The sequence below is a fragment of the Enhydra lutris genome, unplaced genomic scaffold (genome assembly GCF_002288905.1).
Source record: "Enhydra lutris kenyoni isolate GAN:26980312 unplaced genomic scaffold, ASM228890v2 scaffoldscaffold28, whole genome shotgun sequence".
NCBI classification, from domain to species: domain Eukaryota; kingdom Metazoa; phylum Chordata; class Mammalia; order Carnivora; family Mustelidae; genus Enhydra; species Enhydra lutris.
The window spans coordinates 20,154,615-20,174,059 of NW_019154112.1; the positions used below are offsets into that span (position 1 = coordinate 20,154,615).

At 38.8% G+C, this 19,445-nt stretch overlaps 1 protein-coding gene across 2 annotated transcripts in view; it reads right to left on the reverse strand.

Moving 5' to 3' along the window:
• The window catches only part of LOC111152255 (RAB23, member RAS oncogene family), a 38,955-nt gene that overhangs the window by 6,095 nt on the left and 13,415 nt on the right, over positions 1-19,445 (reverse strand). For both annotated transcript variants that reach the window (XM_022510702.1, XM_022510704.1), the window contains exons 3-6: positions 16,552-16,637; positions 4,623-4,779; positions 2,571-2,653; positions 845-937 (exon numbers count right to left, since the gene is read on the reverse strand). In XM_022510702.1, coding sequence (XP_022366410.1) covers positions 845-937; positions 2,571-2,653; positions 4,623-4,779; positions 16,552-16,637 — 419 coding nt within the window. The remainder of the gene's footprint in view (positions 1-844; positions 938-2,570; positions 2,654-4,622; positions 4,780-16,551; positions 16,638-19,445) is intronic.

Below are 19,445 nucleotides of genomic sequence, written 5' to 3' on the forward strand. Positions count from 1 at the left end.
CAGGCAGAGAGGCAGGCAGAGAGAGAGAGAGAGAGGAGGAAGCAGGCTCCCTGCCAAGCAGAGAGCCCAATGCGGGACTCGATCCCAGGACCCTGAGATCATGACCTGAGCCGAAGGCAGAGGCCTAACCCACTGAGCCACCCAGGCGCCCTGATCTAATACTTTCTAATCACATTTCTTAAAGAAATGAACATATTATATATATATATATTTTTTAAATGTAGGGGCATCTGGGTAGCTCAGTCAGTTAAGCATCCAATTCTCAACTTCAGCTCAGGTCATGATCTCGGGGTCCTGAGATTAAGCCCCACATCAGGCTCTGTACTCTGTGTGGAGTCTGGATGTCTCTCTCCCTCTACTCCTCCTCCCCGCACTTGCTCTCTCTAAAATATATAAACCTCTTTTTTTTTTTTTTTAAGATTTTATTTACTTATTTGGCAGAGACAGCGAGAGAGGGAACACAAGCAGAGGGAGTGGGGGAGGGAGAAGCAGGCTTCCCGCAGAGCAGGGAGCTGGATGCGGAACTCGATCCCAGGAACCTGGGATCATGACCTGAGCTGAAAGCATCTGCTTAACAACTGAGCCACTCAGGCGCCCCTAAATAAATCTTTTTTAAAAAACAGTAAATATGCGTGCCTGGGTAGCTGAGTTGGTTAATCATATGACTCTTGATCTCAGCTCAGGTCTTGATCTCAGGGTTTTGTGTTCAAGCTCAGCACTGGGCTCTACGTTGGGCATGGGACCTACTTAAAAATTTAAGAGATGGTTAAAAAAATAAATAAATATGACAATAATGAATGGAAAATTTATGTAAATATGGGATTAAAATTTCTTGGGTACTTACCAATTTTGTTACTACTTGAATGCATTAATTCTGGATCCTCAGCTATTTGCTGTTTGAGTTTTTGAAGGTATTTTTCAGCCAAATATTTAAAAACTAGAATAAAAACAAAAATCTTACCAGGTCAGTATAATTTACGCATGTAAAATCTGTTATTTCATATCAGTCACTGTCTATTGTATACTTCCTAAAAACATTTATTTATTTTTGAAATATCTGTATTCTTTCATTCATCCTTACTAAACACATTAAAATTAAATTTGAAGTATACGATCTAGTTGAAAAAATTCAACTTTTAAAAATTATTTGAGCAGGGGCTCCTGGGTGGCTCAGTTGGTTAAGCATCTGCCTTCATCTCAGGTTATGATCCCAGGCTCCTGGGATTGAGCCCCACATCAGGGTTCCTGCTCTTCAGGAAGCCTGTTTCTCCCTCTCCCTCTGCCTGCCACCCCCCTGCTTGTGCTCTTTTTCTGTCAAAAAAATAAATAAAATCTTAAAAAAAAAATTATTTGAGCAATATCTAAGTACAATGGTCATAATAAATATATACGGCATTTTAGTAGCAAAGAAATAAAATAATACTTGTAGTTATTACTTTTAGGTACTTGAATAGGGATCCACATTCAGAACACTACACTAACTCAGTCTTGAAAAGTTGTCTCCTTTTTAAAAAAGATTTTATTTATTTTTGAGAGAGAGAGAGAGAGAATGCATGCATGAGCATGAGCCGGGGAGTGTGGTAGGGCAGAGGGACAGAGGCAGATGCCGACTCCCTGCTGAGCAGGGAGCCCAACGTGGCACTCGATCCCAGGACCATGGATCATGACCTGAGCCAAAAACAGATGCTTAACCTACTGAGCCATCCAGACGCCCAAGATATCTCCTTCCTTTAGGTGAAAAAAACTACCTAGAAGACACTTGAGTAATAATCAAGTTGCAATCTAATAAAAGTAGCAGTTCTAGAACGAGAAAAATAATTGCCTTCTTCTACTGTCAATTTATTAAACTGGGAAATATTACTAAACAAATTAAGGTCGGGCTGCCTGGCTGGCTCAGTGAGTAGAGCATGGGACTCTTAATCTAGGGGTCATAAGTTTGAGCCCCACGCTGGGGACAAAGATTACTTAAACAAAGCAAACCAAAGAAACCCCCCCCAAAAATGAGGGGTGCCTGGGTGGCTTAGTTGGTTGGGCACCCACCTCCTGGTTTTGGCTAAGGTCATTATCTCATGGGTTGTGGACTGAACCCCACATTGGGTCTGCACTTAGCAGGGAGTCTGGTTGATAATACCCTCTGCCCCTCCCCTGCTCTCTCTCTCAAATAAATAAATCTTTTTAAAGACACACACACCAACAAATTAAGGTCATTGTAAACATCTAATGGAATATCCTCTACAAAGGAGTTCTCAAACAAGTCAGTAACTTGAAAAGGTATGCATGAAAAACACATGCATGCATACACACTCATATAGATACAGTTATATTTTTAAAGATAAAAAACAAAATGAAACCCACTAAAGTTTTTCTATAGGGAGTAACAAGTATTCAGAGTCATTGGTAATTAGTTAAGGACTCTAAGAAAGGAGCACCATGTCTCTAAATTTTACTTGATTGTTGACAAGAAAATTCTATTCTTATTACATATATGATTTCTGGAAACCACAAAAGAAAAAACGTAAGTAGAATAAAACAAACTTTCTGCTATTAATTTTTTTTTAAAGGCAGTTTACCTTCAGTCACATTTAGATCTTCTTTCACTGACGTTCTGTAGAATCTTAGCTTTAACTTTTTTGCCAGTGCCTCAGCTTCCTCACTATATATTGATTAAAAGAAAAAAAAGGCACTTATAGAGGTACTTTCTGATAGCCTGTTTTAAAAGATCATTTTTATTACATTTTTTTAAAAGATCATTTTTATTACATTTACTGAATACAGCTTGCAGGTGGGGGGTGTCAGACCTTCCAGCCCAGTTGAAAGCTATGTTCACAGTGCTGAGACAGGATTTTTAGTTTTCAGTATTCTTGGGGGATAAACACCACTATACTGTCATTTCTATAAACATTGAATTCGAGCCTTAAAATGGCTAAATATCTCTTTTCTTTATATAATACTTAAGTTAACTTGCTTTCTTGTTTTTAAAAACATTTGAATTTAATTGCATTCTGAAAACCCTATGCTGCATTCCTTATTTTACTCATACTGGCTATGAAACTACTTTGCGGCCAAAACCCAAGTCATCATATTAACAACTGTGTCTACGAGAGCATACTCCTAATTTTAGTTTTATTATGACTCCTGATCTGACTCCACAGTTTTACTAAGACTGGTAGCTCTGCTCTAAAATTGTTCCCGAAGGGGGCGCCTGGGTGGGTCAGTTGGTTGGGCAACTGCCTTCAGCTCAGATCATGATCCTGGAGTCCTGGGATCCAATCCCGCATCCACCTCCCTGCTCAGCGGGGAGTCTGCTTCTCCCTCTGACCTTCCCCCTTCTCATGCTAGCTTGCTCTCTCTCTCTCTCTCTCATTCTCTCAAATAAATTTTTTTTTAAAGATTTTTTATTTATTTATTTGACAGACAGATCACAAGTAGGCAGAGAGGCAGGCAGAGAGAGACAGGAGGAGGCAGGCTCCCCGCCAAGCAGAGAGCCGGATGCGGGACTCAATCCCAGGACCCCGAGATCATGACCCGAGCCGAAGGCAGAGGCCTTAACCACTGAGCCACCCAGGCGCCCCTCAAATAAATTTTTTTTAAAAAGTCTTTAAAATCGTTCAAAAATCGTTCCTGATGATTCCACCCTACCCCTACCTTCCTCCTGGTTTTCAATCCTTGTGTAGCCTTTCCTACATTGTAATCAAGGTTAGTCTGTGTGATCACTAATACACAGAAGGGATAGTATCTGACTTCTGAAATGAGGTCATAAGAGACATTATGGCTTCTGCTTTGTACTGTCTTGAATCCCCTGACCGGGGGAAGCTGGCTGCCATGCTGTGCCGACACTCAAGCAGACCCAGGGAGAGGCCCGCATGCCAAGGAACTAAGTCCTCCTGACAACAGCCAAGTGAGGGAGCCGTCCCAGAAGTGGATCCTCCAGCCCCAGTCAAGGTTGCCACGACTAACGTCCTGGGCAACATCGCGAATGCAAGTTCACGAAAAACCGGAACCAGAACCACCTGGCTAATCCACTCTCAAATCCCTGACCCACAGAAACTGAAATGATAAATTGTTGTTGTTTTAAGCCACTAAGTTTTGGGTCCTTTGGTTATACAACAGATAACTAATATTAAGAACATACAAACAAGATAAAAACCAAAGACTTTTCAAAGCTAGCAAATACAGATAGAAATTATTCAGATGCTCTGTTCACAAATTTGAATAGTATTTCTGAATACACAAAACAATATGAATCTGAACTACTCATCCCTTTAAACTCATCAACATAGATTAGCTACTTGCTCTAGATATTAAAACATACAGGGATTTTTTCTTAACATTCTTATTAAATCTAGATTTGCTTTAACATCAAGAGCTGGATTTGTGGTATAAGACCTAAAACTGGAATTCTAAAAGAGCCTTCAAAATTTATTTCCTGTAATTTTCTCTACTTATGATTTCATATGAACTTTTTTTTAACCCAAACCAGTCACCTAGAAGAGCTCACAGAAAATTTAAATTTAAGGCAGTCTCTATAAAGGGTTTCCTAAAATTTTTAAATCCACACAAAAATTAAAACAGGTTTTAACTTTACAGAATTACCACCTCCCCCTCAAAAGTTGACATCTTACTTCTTTATACAAGAATCATCCAAGAGGTCAATCTTGTTTTGCACAAGCACAGTTGGTATATCTCCAACTTCAGCTACTACTTTCTCTCTCCAACTGGAAATTGCTTCAAAAGATTCCCTGTCTGTGGTAGAAAATACAAGCACACAAGCCTGGGCTCCTGTAAGGTCACAAAATAAGAATGTTATTTACATTAATGAAGCAATTCTATATAGGATGAGGGCAACTTTTACCTATTCAAACGATTTTTTTTTTTATTGAAGTGTAACTAAGATACAATGTTATATTAGTTTTAGGTTTATCGAAACCATTTTTATGTAAATGAATATTGAGCTCACCTTTGCAGCACTGTGTTTATGTTTTAACATACAAATTCTATTTTCTAATTCCAAGAACCAGTGGTTCTTAAAATTGTGTACATTCTTATTTACTATACATTCTAATTAAGTAATTGTTAAATAAAATCTTGGAAGAAAAAAAAACTGGACATATTCTTTTTGGAACACCATGAAATAATGATATTGAATATTATAAAAGCAAGAAAGAAGCGTGCCTGGGTGGCTCAGTGGGTTAAGGCTTCTGCCTTCCGCTCAGATCATGATCTCAGGGTCCTGGGATGGAGCCCCATAGGGGGCTCTCTGCTCGGCAGGGAACCTGCTTCCCCCACCCTCTCTCTGCCTGCTTCTCTGCCTACTTGTGATCTCTCTCTCTGTCAAATAAATAAATGAAATCTTAAAAAAAAAAAAGGTAAGAAAGAATGGTAAGCTAAGTAAGAATGACAAGCTATTGTCAAGTTCTTCCTATTACTATCTACCATTTGCTTCTGAATTTCTTTCAGCACAAATTTAAGAAAAATCTGAGAAAAATCATAATTTTCTCATTCTATTTACTTTAAAAAAAAACTTTAGGGGCGCCTGGGTGGCTCAGTGGGTTAAGCCGCTGCCTTCGGCTCAGGTCATGATCTCAGGGTCCTGGGATCGAGTCCCACATCGGGCTCTCTGCTCAGCAAGAAGCCTGCTTCCCTCTCTCTCTCTCTCTGCCTGCCTCTCCGTCTACTCGTGATCTCTCTCTGTCAAATAAGTAAATAAAATCTTTAAAAAAAAAAAAACACTTTATTATTTTATTTTAGTAGCAGAATACCAGTGATGTTAATGAACATAATTTAATAATCAGTGCCAGAAGGTAAAAAAAAGTAAAATAAATATATATATATTTAAAATAGAGGAAAAGGTTTAATTTCATTTTTTATCCTGTTTGACTGCATAATTCCTATTACTCAATGACTATATTGTAATTTCCATGCTGAATGACAATATTTTAACTTTCAATTACCACATTAAGTGGCAACCTTCTGAAAGAAGCCCTTTTATTTTAAGTAGGCTCCACACCCAATGTGGGGCTTGAACTCACAACCCTGAGATCAGGAGTCACATGCTCTACTGACTAAACCAGCCAGGCACCCCTGAAAGTTCTTTTGTAAATGATTAGATGTTACATTAATCAGGCAGCATGGTGACAAAAGCAGATACACAGGCAACAAGAGAAAATCTCCCTGGGATCAAGAGGATTTTCTGGAATCAAGGCACGTTTTCTTACTGTTACTCTTTCCTTCTAGATCCCTCAGGTATCAGACTTTCCTAATAAGACTGGGCTGCCTAAGACACTCTATGGCCAAAAAAGGTCTGTGTACCACCAAAGGGAATATTGTAGTAGAAAGCAAAAGAGCATGAAAGAGAAAAACCATCAATTCATTATTACTGTAACAGCAGAGGCTTCATATGGGAAAACCTTCCCTACTCTAAAACAGGTTTTTAAACCAAAGACTATATTAATTATAAAAATTGTCTAAATTAATATAAAAATGGGGCAGGGGACAAGGTACAACACAGAGAGAAGCACCCTAACACTTTCCATGAATTTAAGGAGAAATAAAACTGACAAGGGATGCCTGGGTGGCTCAGTGGGTTGAGTGTCAGACTCTTGATTTTGGCTCAGGTCATGATCTCAGGGTCGTGAGATCGAGCCTCATGTCTGGCTCTACACTGGGCATGGAACCTGCTTAAGATTCTCTCTCCCTCCCTCACCTTTCTCTCTCTCAAAAAAACAAAACAAAATAACCCCCAACACTGACAAGATCACACTAGATACTAGTAAGTAAATTTATATTTACTTGAACTCTAATATTTAAATTATAAATAAAATAAATAAAACATTATTTCATTACACTTTGACTAAGAAACTTTTTTTTTAAGATTTTATTATTATTATTTTTTTAAAGATTTTATTTAGGGGCACTTGGTGGCTCAGTGGGTTAAAGCCTCTGCCTTCGGCTCAGGTCATGATCTCGGGGTCCTGGGATGGAGCCCCGCATCGGGCTCTCTGCTCAGCAGGGAGCCTGCTTCCCCCCTCTCTCTCCCTGCCTCTCTGCCTACTTGTGATCTCTGTCTGTCAAATAAATAAATAAAATTAAAAAAAATTAAATAAATAAATAAATAAATAAGGATTTTATTTATTTACTATTATTTATTATAAAACTCTATTAGCTTTAAACCTAGAATTTTAGGGCACCTGGGTGGCTCAGATGGTTAAGCATTTGTTTCGGCTCACGTCATGATTCCAAGGTCCTGGGATCCAGTCCTGCATCTGGCTTCCTGCTCAGTGGGGAGCCTGCTTCTCCCTCTCCCTCTATTGCTCCTCCTGCTTGTGCTCCTTCACACTCTATCTCAAATAAGTAAATAAATAAATAAAATCATAAACAAACAAACAAAACCTAGAATTTTATATCTAGTCAATAGTTCCTTGAGGGCCCATTAGGGTATTTGCAGGGATACGAAGTCTTTAAAAAAAAGACAAAGACACTTTAAAAAAAAATAAAAAACAAGAAACTCTTAGAGGAAGTATACTTTAATAATAATGTATAAAAAAGCCGAGCAGTTGGTGCCAGAGATATGGGCAGCAAGAATGATTAACTCAGAAAAGCAAAATGTTGTTTAAAAAATTCTTTCTTTCTAAGATTTTATTTGTAAGTAATCTCTACACCCAACACGGGGCTCAAACTCACAATCCTGAGCTCAAGAGTGACATGCTCTAGGGACCGAGCCAGTCAGGCGCCCCAAAATGTTGTTTAAAAAAATGAATAAACCAACAGATAAAAGAAAAAGTATGTCCATAACAACCCCAGAATTATTTAGTGGGAGACTGAGTGGGGAGAGACCAAAGGAAAGTGGAAAAGTAGTTAAGTGCCAGTCTAAAGAGAAGGGAGATGTACTGTTACATATGTTTAAGCAATCAAGGGAGGTAAACACAAATATGAGTAGAGACACCTGAATTTCACCATAGCTGTGGACAGTTCCTGCCTGTTGTTAATATCCTCAAAGCATATGCTGCAGGTGGCACTCAGCATTTTTTGTTGTTGTTTTTTTCAGATTTTATTTATTTGAGAGAGAGAGAGAGAGAGTGCAAGCATGAGTGCAGGCAGGGGCAAAGGGAGTGGGAGAAGCAGGGAGCCTGATACAAGGCTCGATCCCAGGATCCCGACATCACGGCCTGAGCCGAAGTCAGATGCTTAGCCGGCTGAGCCACACAGGGACCCCACACCAGTTTTTCTGAACCTGAGTTTTTTCTGATGCTTCAGAAAGATTCTTGGGCTAGCCCATCCTAAGGGAAACGGATAGCTCTGGGGAGAATTTGAAAGTATGAGAGATGGGATAAAAACCTCAGCATCACTTTAGTGGGACTATCTTGAGGCATGGCTACATGGTTCCTCACAGGGACTGATTCTCCAATTGCCTACAGTAATAATTAGCTCATTAGTGCTCCCTTCATAGGTTTTTCTCCATTTTCTCCCCAGTCTCTCACTTGTCCCTGGGATCACCTACCAAATAAACCAGCCCCACCAAGTTGTGCCAAGAACTGTTTTGTGGATTACTTTTGCAGATACAATAATTCTGAGAAATGATGGACAACTTGTTTTAATTTCCTCTAACTGAATATTATCATCCATACATATAAATACTCTGTGAACTTGTGATGCATTATGGTTCTTTTCTGCTTAGGAACCTTCCTCCTCCCCCACCAAAAGAGCCCAATTATATACTTTAAAAAGTTAAAGACCCTTTATACAAAATTTTGACTGAGATGACAATAAAACAGATGACAAATACCAGATTCCAAGTAAGTGTGGAAAGATCACTCTTTGCAGAATTTACAAAGGAAATGCCCATAAATCCATTATACAACTTTGGAACTCCCTCACAGGCACTTCAAGAATTTTTTTTTTTTAAGAATTGAGAAGAAGGGGAAAGGATTTCATTAGAGGAAGTGCTGGCCACACTAACTCTTCTCTCTCTTTCTCTTGTTTTAAAGATTTTATTCACTTATTTATTTGAGAGAGAGAGAGAGAAAGAGTGAGCAGGGGGGTGGAGGGGAAGAGTAGAGGGAGAGGGATAAGAAGACTCCCCGCTGAGCAGGGAGCCCACATGGGGCTCTATCCCATGACCCTGAGATCATGACCTGAAATCAACAGTCAGAAACTTAACCAACTGAGCTACCCAGGTGACCCCTTTCTTTCTCCCTTAAGGTGGGGTGCTATGGAGGAGAGTACTATCATTACCTCCTTCATCTTAATCTAGAAGGAATGGACTTTAGCAAGACTACTTAAGTAGCCTGGGATGCGTTCCTGGCAGTTGGGGGCACTCTGGACTGATGGTGCCTTGATTCAAGCCTGAGGAAGATGCAGTTGCTGGGAACAACAGCAAAAAGGCAAGACCGACAGACAAAAAGAAAAGAGCTGCCTTTGGGAGTAACTGTGCTCCTGTCGATAGCAAGACAAAGAATGCACAGGAATTTCATATGGAGAGAGGTGAACCACATCTCAGAGATAACCTAGCATGGGGTCATTTTTAACTCATGTCCCATAGGACTGCTTATTGGATGATAGGAGTTTAGCATAGAGGGTAGAGGTGGAACGCAACTCCTGCAAAAGGCAGCAAGGAGGAAAAGAAACTGCAAGAATCAAGTATACAGGAGCGTCTGGCTCAGTGGGTTAAGGCTCTGCCTTCAGCTCAGGTCATGATCTCAGGGTCCTGGGATCGAGCCCCGCATCAAGCTCCTCATCGGGCTCTCTGCTCTGTGGGAAGCCTGCTTCCGCCTCTCTCCCTGCCTGCCTCTCTGCATACTTGTGATCTCTCTCTCTCTCTGTCAAATAAATAAATAAAATCTTTAAAAAAAAAATCAAGTATACATGTATATCCCCAAAATGGGAACCTTGGAGGAATCCAGGACAATCCCTAGAGAAAGAATCATCTTGGAACACCTGCCACCTGGGGGGCCCCAAAATCAAATAATAGCACTTGCAAGAGTGCTCCTGTTTGGGACGACTGGCTAGCTTAGCAGATCAGACCATGACTTTTGATTTCGGGGTTGTGAGTTTGAATCTTACGTTGGGCAGAAAGATTACTTAAAAAGAAAAAAAAAAAAAAAAAAAAAAGAGTGCTTAGGTCTCCCAATTCCATTTTCCCCTGGGCATGACTGCAGAGAAGGAAGACACATCTCCAGCAAGTCAAAGAAAAGTGAGAGGAAGGAAGCAACCAAAATTCTCTTCCCAGAGTGCAAATACTAACTGGCCTATTAAAACCCCAGGGAAGATAAGAGATTTAATGCTAAATTATATTTGTAGTTTTGATTAATACACAAGACTGGCTATTCTAACCACCAAAATGGGATAATGTTTATGACCAGAAATAACTATGAGGCAGTTGAAAAAACTACTTAAGAGTGACCAGAGTGACCAGAAAAGACATGAGCTGAAAGGAGTTTTCTTTGAGGATCAAGAAAGAACCTTCTCTCCCCCTACTGCCTACTAAAAACACAGGGATGGTGAGAGACAAAAAAAGAACTTGCATTTTGATAAATTCATGAACTCTGTTCAACATACCAACTACTATAAATATTTTTTTTTATATTTTATTTATTTGAGAGAGATGGAGATAGCAAGAGAGAGCACAAATGGGAAGAAGGGGGAAAAGCAGACTCCCCGCTAAGCAGAGAGCCCGAAGCAGGGCTCAATTCCAGGACCCTGGGATCATGACTTGAGCCGAAGGCAGATGTTTAACCAACTGAGCCACCCAGGCGCCCCTATAAATATTCTAAATTGAAAAATGATCCTATACTGTTATCCTTTCTTTTTCTTCCTTTGATCTCCAGTTCTATGTTGGTACCAGTCATCTTTAAGAAAGTTAATAAAGTTTAAAAAAAAATGTTAATAATGCTTTAATTTCTCTGTTGCAGTCATTCGGACATATCTTACACCCTTGATACTTAACGGTAGCCAGTGTTTCCTATCCATCTATTTTATTATTTTTTTTAAAGATTTTATTTATTTATTTGACAGACAGAGATCACAAGTAGGCAGAGAGGCAGGCAGAGAGAGAGAGAGGAGGAAGCAGGTTCCCCACTGAGCAGAGAGCCCGATGCGGGGCTCGATCCCAGGACCTGGAGATCATGACATGAGCCGAAGGCAGAGGCTTAAGCCACTGAGCCACCCAGGTGCCCCATAGCCATGTATTTTAAAAAGACCTTTATTTTCCTACCAATCTTCCTTCAATAATACCTACTCTAAGAATCACACCATTAGAAGTTACTTTGCATCACAGATAACAATAAACCACCCACAAAAGAATCACTTCAAATAATTAACAAACTATTCCACTTATCCACACGTCAGGAATATAAAGATCTGAATAAAATTTTGGTGTCAATTATAAAATCACCATTGGCAAATATTTATTTCTAATTAATAAGATCTTTCGAGAAAAGTTACTATTTCTGAATGCAATTCAGAAAATACTCAAGATACATAATGTTTAGAGAGTAATTCTGTCCTCAATTTCTGAAAGACCCTAAAAGATGGCCTCTAGACTTGAGAGTGTTACTGAGGACCAGCAGCATGAGAGTCACCTGGGAGGTTGCAGAAATGCAGAATCTCAGAGCCATCACTTATCTACTAAATTAGAGACTGCATTTTTAACAAGCTCCCCAGGGAATTAATGTGCACATGACAGTTTAAAAAACAATGCTCTATACAACATGGCATAAAATTTAATAAGGCAGGGCAATCAGAAACACAGGTTTTAAAATTATATATATTATAGTTATTATTCTGGATTTCAAATGCCTGGCCCTTATTCTTATTGATAATCTATAAAATGTGAAGCACACAAATTATTTAATGAATCAATCTATCACAGATTCCGTGCTCATATAATTTAAATCATATCTAAAAGACTTGGATAGTTTAATTCTGCTATTCCTTAATTTTTGTATTTATAATGGAAATTTATAAATAGCTTCTTGTCCAGAGCCATTTCATTTCCAACAATTTATATTCACTTATGTTCATGAAAGATGTTACTTTAAAAAAAATGTTTCCTTCTATTTATGAGCATAATCTCAGATAATAGGTCTCAAGTTTATAACTTCATTTCCCCATATTGTCAGTCAAAACCATTTTTTTCTTAGAAACAAATCACAGTAAAAAAACTATAATGAAAATGTTTTATACTGTACATAACTTTCTGTACTAAGTATGGTGTCTACTGTCTAGGTAGACTTCTTAAGAATTTAAGAGGAGTCACTTGGGATCCCATAAGGGTTTCTAACATGATCTGCGCTCTGTTCTTTACAATGTCATGTTTCAACATGTCTCACTATACAATTAATGCAGTATTCTAAGAATATAATGGTGCCTTTAAACAATGGTTTTTTTTTTTTAAGATTTTCTTTATTCATTTGACAGAGAGAAAGAGATCACAAGTAGACAGAGAGAGAGCGGGAAGCAGGTTCCCTGCTGAGCAGAGAGCCTGATGCAGGGCTTGCTTGATCCCAGGACCCTGAGATCATGACCTGAGCCAATGGCAAAGGCTTAACCTATTGAGCCACAAGGGCGCCCCTAAACAATGGTTTTTTTATATGGTAGGTCTTTTAAATGAATTATAATAAAATTTTTCTTAAATATAAATTTTTAAAAATTTTATGTATTTTGAATAACACATTTCTAGGACATAAATCATTAAGTCCTAATTTTATAAGGCATGGTGTTTCCATCAATAAATCGGTATCTTAATGCATTCTTCCCAGCCGTTACATTCTGTTCCTAGTCTTCGTTTCTATTTAATTATATTATCATATTTGAATCTGTACTAGTAGCAGATGATTACCCTGTTGCCTAGCTGGCATCCAATTACCCTCCCTCCCTGAGAACACCTCTCCCTCACAGTAGCCTCTCCCTCATAGTAGCCATAAGGTTTAGGCAGGATGAACCCACCCTCTTCTCTGGGAGAGAAGGCCCTAAGGGCACCAAGCCAATTAGGGTAATCACATTCCTCTACTTAAAGTGATCCGCTCCAGCGTGATCTCATCAGATAAAAGCTCAGCACTTTTGATCCATTGTTGTGGGAATTAACCCCTACCCCCAAGGATATGAACAAAGCATGTGGCTTCCATCGCTGTTGGTACCAATCTTGCCACCAAGAGGAAACTCAGCATGAGGAACCCCACACAGGGAGTGTGGCAAGTCAGGAGAATCAAAGAGGTTAGAGTAAGAACAAACTATAACTAAAAGCTACGCTACTTCCACTTTTCTTCGTAGTTTAAGTTACTTTGAGGTTGCTTTTCTCTTCTCAGCAACCAAAGCATTCTGGTGAATCCCAAAGGAAAGCATATAAGAATATTCAATATGTCATTTCCCAAATTTACATATAATTGCCACTGTTTATTACTTAATTCATTTTGGGATGTGATGTTTATTCTTAGAACTTAGAAAAAGAAGCTGAAACTTAAGACCTGTCTCAGCATCCCATGCTCTTTGCCATTTTAACATTGTTGACTAAAAAAATTACATTTTAGAGAGGGCGGCGGGGTTATTGACATTGGGGAGGGTATGGGATATGGTGAGTGCTGTGAAATGCGTAAGCCAGATGATTCACAGACCTGTACCCCTGGGGCAAATAATACATTATATGTTAATAAAAATAATTAATTTTAAAAATTACATTTAAGCTTTTTTCTTTTTTTAACATACAATGTATCATTTATTTCAGGGGTACAGGTCTGTGATTCATCAGTCTAACATAATACACAGTGCTCACCATCACACATACCCTCTTAAGAAAAGCTATTAAGAGATAATCTATTTATATCCTTAAGATCACTTTTAAGTTAAAACGTTAAGTGTATGGACGCTCGTGGCTCAGTCAGTTAATCATCTGCTTGGACTCAGGTCATGAGCCTGCGTCTCCCTCTCCCTCTGTGCTCTCTTCCTCTATCTCTCAAATAAATAAATAACATCTTTAAAAATAAAATAAAATGTTAAGTGTAGGGAAACCAAAGCTGTTTGACGCCTTGTAGCCCAAATAAAACAAAGGGGAAAAAAATTTAAATAGCACCCACAGTAAATTAAGATAAGACAAGTAAATACTAGCAATCATGGGTCCTTTTTTTAGATTCTGACAAAGAATGTTTTTTACAGACATTGTACACACCTAAAAAGTACTAAACAAGAAGCATACAACAAGTCAGATGAGTCAAATTTTAAAAATTAAAAGATAATAATGTTGAACATCCATAGTCTCATGGGATAAAACTTAAGAAAGCATTAATTCCTCAACTACAAAATATTTTTAGCTATCTGGTCTGTTGTTTTTTTTCTTAAACCAAGGATCCAAGTGATCTACTTAACAGTACAGTTCCAACATTTTCTCTTTTCTATTTACGTGCAAATCAAATCATTTTTGACATTTAACAAGTTTTGCCTTTTTTCAAGTTAAACTTTATTTTGGGATAATTATAGACTAACACAGTTTTGCTTTTATAGATTAGAGATACACACGGCAAATACATTTTCCAAAAATAACCACACTGGTTAAAAAGTAATACTGCCATTCGAATTGTCAAAAGCTTAAAAACCAAGAACCCAAGGGCATCTGCTCATTCATTTGGTTAAGCATCTGCCTTTGGCTCAGATTGTGATCTCAGGGTCCTGAGATGGAGCCCCACTGGGCTCCTTGCTCAGTAGGAATCTGCTTGTCCCTCTCCCTCAGCCCCTCCCCCCTGTTCTTTCCCTCTTTTTCTCAAATGAATAAATAAAATCTTAAAAAAAAAAAAAAAGGAAGAACCCAATCTGTCTCTTTTCCTCACAAAAGAACATATATTTCATAATGAGAATTTAGAGAAAAAAGCTAGGTAAAAACAATGAAAATGTCATGTACTCCTACTACTTTTTTTATATTTCCACTAGGGGTTTTGTTTGTTTGTTTTCATTCCATGTGAATGGGGTGAGGGGGTGTGGTGGTAATAACCCCACTAAGAAAATACAAATAATTTTTTTTAAGATTTTATTTATTTATTTGACAGAGATCACAAGTAGGCAGAGAGGCAGGCAGAGAAAGGGAGGAAGCAGGCTCCCTGCTGAGCACAGAGCCTGATTCAGGGTTCTATCCCAGGACCCTAGGATCATGAACCAAGCTGAAGGCAGAGGCTTTAACCCACTGAGCCACCCAGGCACCCCGAAAATACAAATAATTTTTACTCAAGAATTAACTTTAGGGCACCTGAGTGGCTCAGCCGGTTAAGTATCTGCCTTCGGCTGGAGTAATGATTGATTGCAGGGTCCTGGGATGGAGCACACATCGGGACCCCTGCTCAATGGGAAGCCTGCTCCTCCCTCTCCTCCCAACTTGTGCACTCTCCTGCTCTCAAATAAATAATCTCAAAAAATTTTTTAAAATAAAATTTAAGAATTAACTTTAATTTCCAGGCCTGTTAATCAATAGTGTCAATGCTCATGAAATTAATGATTTGATAAAAACGCCATCTAATCTAAGAGCTTTGAGCCATAAGAACATAATTCCTGCCTCACACCATGTTACAGGTGCTCTACATCCAAACTAACATCCACAGGAGAGCAACTACTGCCCCAGGAAGCCCTAAGGGACACAGTAAACAGAATGAGAAGTAGTGGTAGCATTGTTAGAATGAGACCTGAGAGGCACACCTCTCTTCTCAAGAAACAGAATGTCTTCTTAGAGGAGGCAGTGGAAGTCAGGTTTCCCTGATACCAAGAAAGACAACTTCTTTGGTTGTTTATACGTTAGTGTAATTATATTTTCATTAGACCTCTGTGGCCATTATTACAAGTTCCCCACATTTTCAAAAGTGGTAAAAAACAATCTATATATGCAAGTGTCAATAGTTTCTAAGGCCACATCGGACTATATGGAGCCTTTGGTTACTTTGTTCTCATTAAAATCACCATTAGCAATAAGGCAGAGAAACACTGAAAATGCTGTCATAAATTCCAAAAGAAAAGGACAAAATTTTAGAGGAAAATGTTAATGGAAACTTCGGGTTCCATTTAGAAATTTCAGCTTTCCTTAAGGAATTTAACCCCGCATTTTAGACTTGTCAGTGCTACAGATGGAGTTCCTTCCTTTCGCATGTATCTCACACATCCCTGAACTCTCATAGCACCAAGACGGCTTTATCCATCTTAACAATTAATTTCATGCATCTTAACAAAGTGTCATCTTATTTGCAAGGACTTTACTCTTTCATACCAGTTTCCACTCTCTGACCATAGAGTCATCTCCATGTGGTCAGAGGTAGGCACTGAACAGTTTCTAACTGATTAGAACTGGGAATGCCTATGTGAGTCATATAATTCCAAGGCAGATAAGAACTATCCATGGTAGAAAGTATTATTCACCACTCAACATGATCATTAGGGGAATAATGATGACCTAAGAGGTTTTTAAAAATACTTTGAAATTAATTCAAGTCTTCTTAATAAGAAACTCTTCTATGTGGAATAAAAAAAAAGTGAAGTTCTTTGTTTGGCCAAAAGAATATGCCCAAATAAATGAACCCCACAATTTACCTCGATAGTAGGCTTTTGTTATTGCATCAAATTCCTCTTGACCTGCTGTATCCCACAACATTAGTCTGACATCTTCATCATTGACTCTGAAACAAGAGATGAATTTATTTCATATGTAAAGAAAACATCTTTAGTAACATAGCTTTGTGCATATTTCTATTTTTCAAATCTGAAGGTTTTAAAACTGCATTGCTGGTTTTCACCTTAAAAAGTCTGAGTGCTTTTAAATGCTGATACCACTACCAGTAGTGAAACTAAAGGGGGAAAAAACATTCCCCCAAAGCTATAACTTCATACATGATTTAAATTTACCTGTCCCGTTTTCTCCTTTAACAAGAGTCACAGACAGTGGTGGCCTGATGACCAGCAGCACTGGGAAGAGGATTCTCTTAGGTTAGTACTTGCTGCCTTCTTGCTATAACATTCTAATGGGTCCCGGATAAGAATAAGAAAGGAAAGAAACAAAAAAAGGAATTTAAAAAGGAAGGAAGGGAGGGAGAGAGGGAAGGAAAAAAGAAGAAGCTTGGTTGTCCTACAACTTAAAAATTTACTCTTCTTTTGTCATAAGTGCATTGTTGGTTCACGGTGGTTATGTTCTATAAAATCACTGCAAACACTGAATTATCAAATACTGAAACACTGTTCCTAGGGGAAATACAGAGTTAGGTTCCCGTGACCCCTAGTTACATTTTCACCTAACAAATCAATACACAACCTTGGTTTTTTTGTGGTTCTGTTTGAAGATAACTTATTTAATACATACTGTTAATTCATTAACATTGAACTCAAGGCCAAAAGCACTATAATTCATGTGTAAATGAAGTGTACCTAGAATATATATTTACTATAAGGCACATCATAGCCTTCTTGTACTTAGGAAACCTAGACAGTACTATGCTTGGGGACATTTTATTTTATTTTATTTTATTTTTAAAGATTTTATTTATTTGTCAGAGAGAGAGAGTACACACAAGCAGGCAGAGAGGCAGGCAGAGAGAGAGGAAGAAGCAGGCTCCCTGCCGAGCAAGGAGCCCGATGCGGGACTCGATCCCAGGACCCCAGGATCATGACCTGAGCCAAAGGCAGTGGCTTAACCCACTGAGCCACCCAGGCGTCCCGCTTGGGGACATTTTAAACAGCGACATCATCAACAAGAAGTAAAAAAAAAAGTGGCACAAAAACAGAGATGAGAAGTCACTGGTTTATAGTGTGAGAGATGAAAAAAGAAGGAAGAGGGTCGCCTTGTTCGACCTAAGTTGAGAATGTGCATGTAGCGTAGCAAATATTTGCTGCTCTGTGCATATCCACAAACGACTACCAAAGCACTAGGAGTACTGACTCTGGGGTTACAAACAGATTTTAGCAAGTAGATCAGTTGCAAATATGGAACCTATAAATAATGAGAACCAATAGTACACTTAAAGTATAAATATGGAATCTACAAATAATGATCAACTATATATTTAAAATATTAATTTGGTTCAGATAACAAATACAAAAATGAACACACCATGGCTTAAAATGAATCCTCTTAAAATATCTGAGAAAGGAAGTAAACAGAAGTATTTTTAAAAGATGGCAATAGCGGGGGCGCCTGGGTGGCTCAGTGGGTTAAAGCCTCTGCCTTTGGCTCAGGTCATGATCCCAGGGTCCTGGGATCAAGCCCCGCATTGGGCTCTCTGCTCCGCAGGGAGCCTGCTTCCTGCCTCCTCTCTCTCTCTCTGCCTGCCTCTCTGCCTACTTGTGATCTCTGTTAAATAAATAAAATCTTAAAAAAAAAAAAAGATGGCAATAGAATATAAATTAGAAATTGAACAATCTTTAAAACAATGAACACAACTATCTTTAATTCTAATGTCTAGGCTAGTCAGATTTATTTAATGTTACTTATTTCTTTAATACCTGTCAGTTTGTCCCTACATTTCAAATATGTTTGGGGTGTGAAAGAATAGGCAAAATGAGTGAAGGGGACTGGGAGACACAGGCTTCCAGTTATGTAATGAATAAGTCACAAGAATAAAAGGTACAGGGAATATAGCCAATGACACTGTAAGAGCATTATATGGGGACAGACACACTTGCAGTGAACACAGCATAACCTATAGAGAGAACTTGAATCATTCTACTGTATACCTGAAACTAATGTTAACATTGTGTCAACTATAATGAAATGAAATGAAATATCTTTAAAAGTTCTCAGGACTAGGGGCGCCTGGGTGGCTCAGTGGGTTAAGCCTCTGCCTTCGACTTAGGTCATGATCTGAGGGTCCTGGGATTGAGCCCCACAGCGGGCTCTCTGCTCAGCACGGATCCTGCTTCCTCCTCTCTCTCTGCCTGCCTTTCTGCCTACTTGTGATCTCTCTCTCTGTGTATCAAATAAATAAATAAAATCTTTTTTAAAAAAAAGTTCTCAGAACTAAAAACAAAAATTGTTACTTTTTTTTTTTAAGATTTTATTTACTTGACAGAGAGAGAGTGAGCACAAGCAAGAGGAGTGACAAGGAGAGGGAGAGGGAGAAGCAGACTTCCTGCTGAAGTCTGGGTGGCTTAGTTGTTAAGTGTCTGCCTTTAGCTCAGGTCATGATCCCAGGGTCCTGGGATGGAGCCCCACATCGGGCTCCCTGCTCAGTGGGAAGCCTGCTTCTACCTCTCCCACTCCCCCTGCTTCTGTTCCCTCTCTCGCTGTGTCTCTCTCTGTCAAAAAATTAAATCTTTTTTTAAATAATTAAATAATTAATTAATTTAAAAAAGATAGTCTTAGGATGCTACAATAGTCGAAAACTGTTCCAAGAGACAGGTAAGTGTCCTTACAGATAAAGCAGGCAGGCCTTACGTCACTGCACTTCGCTTTACTGTGCTTCATAGAGACGGTGTGTTTTACAAATTGCAGGTTT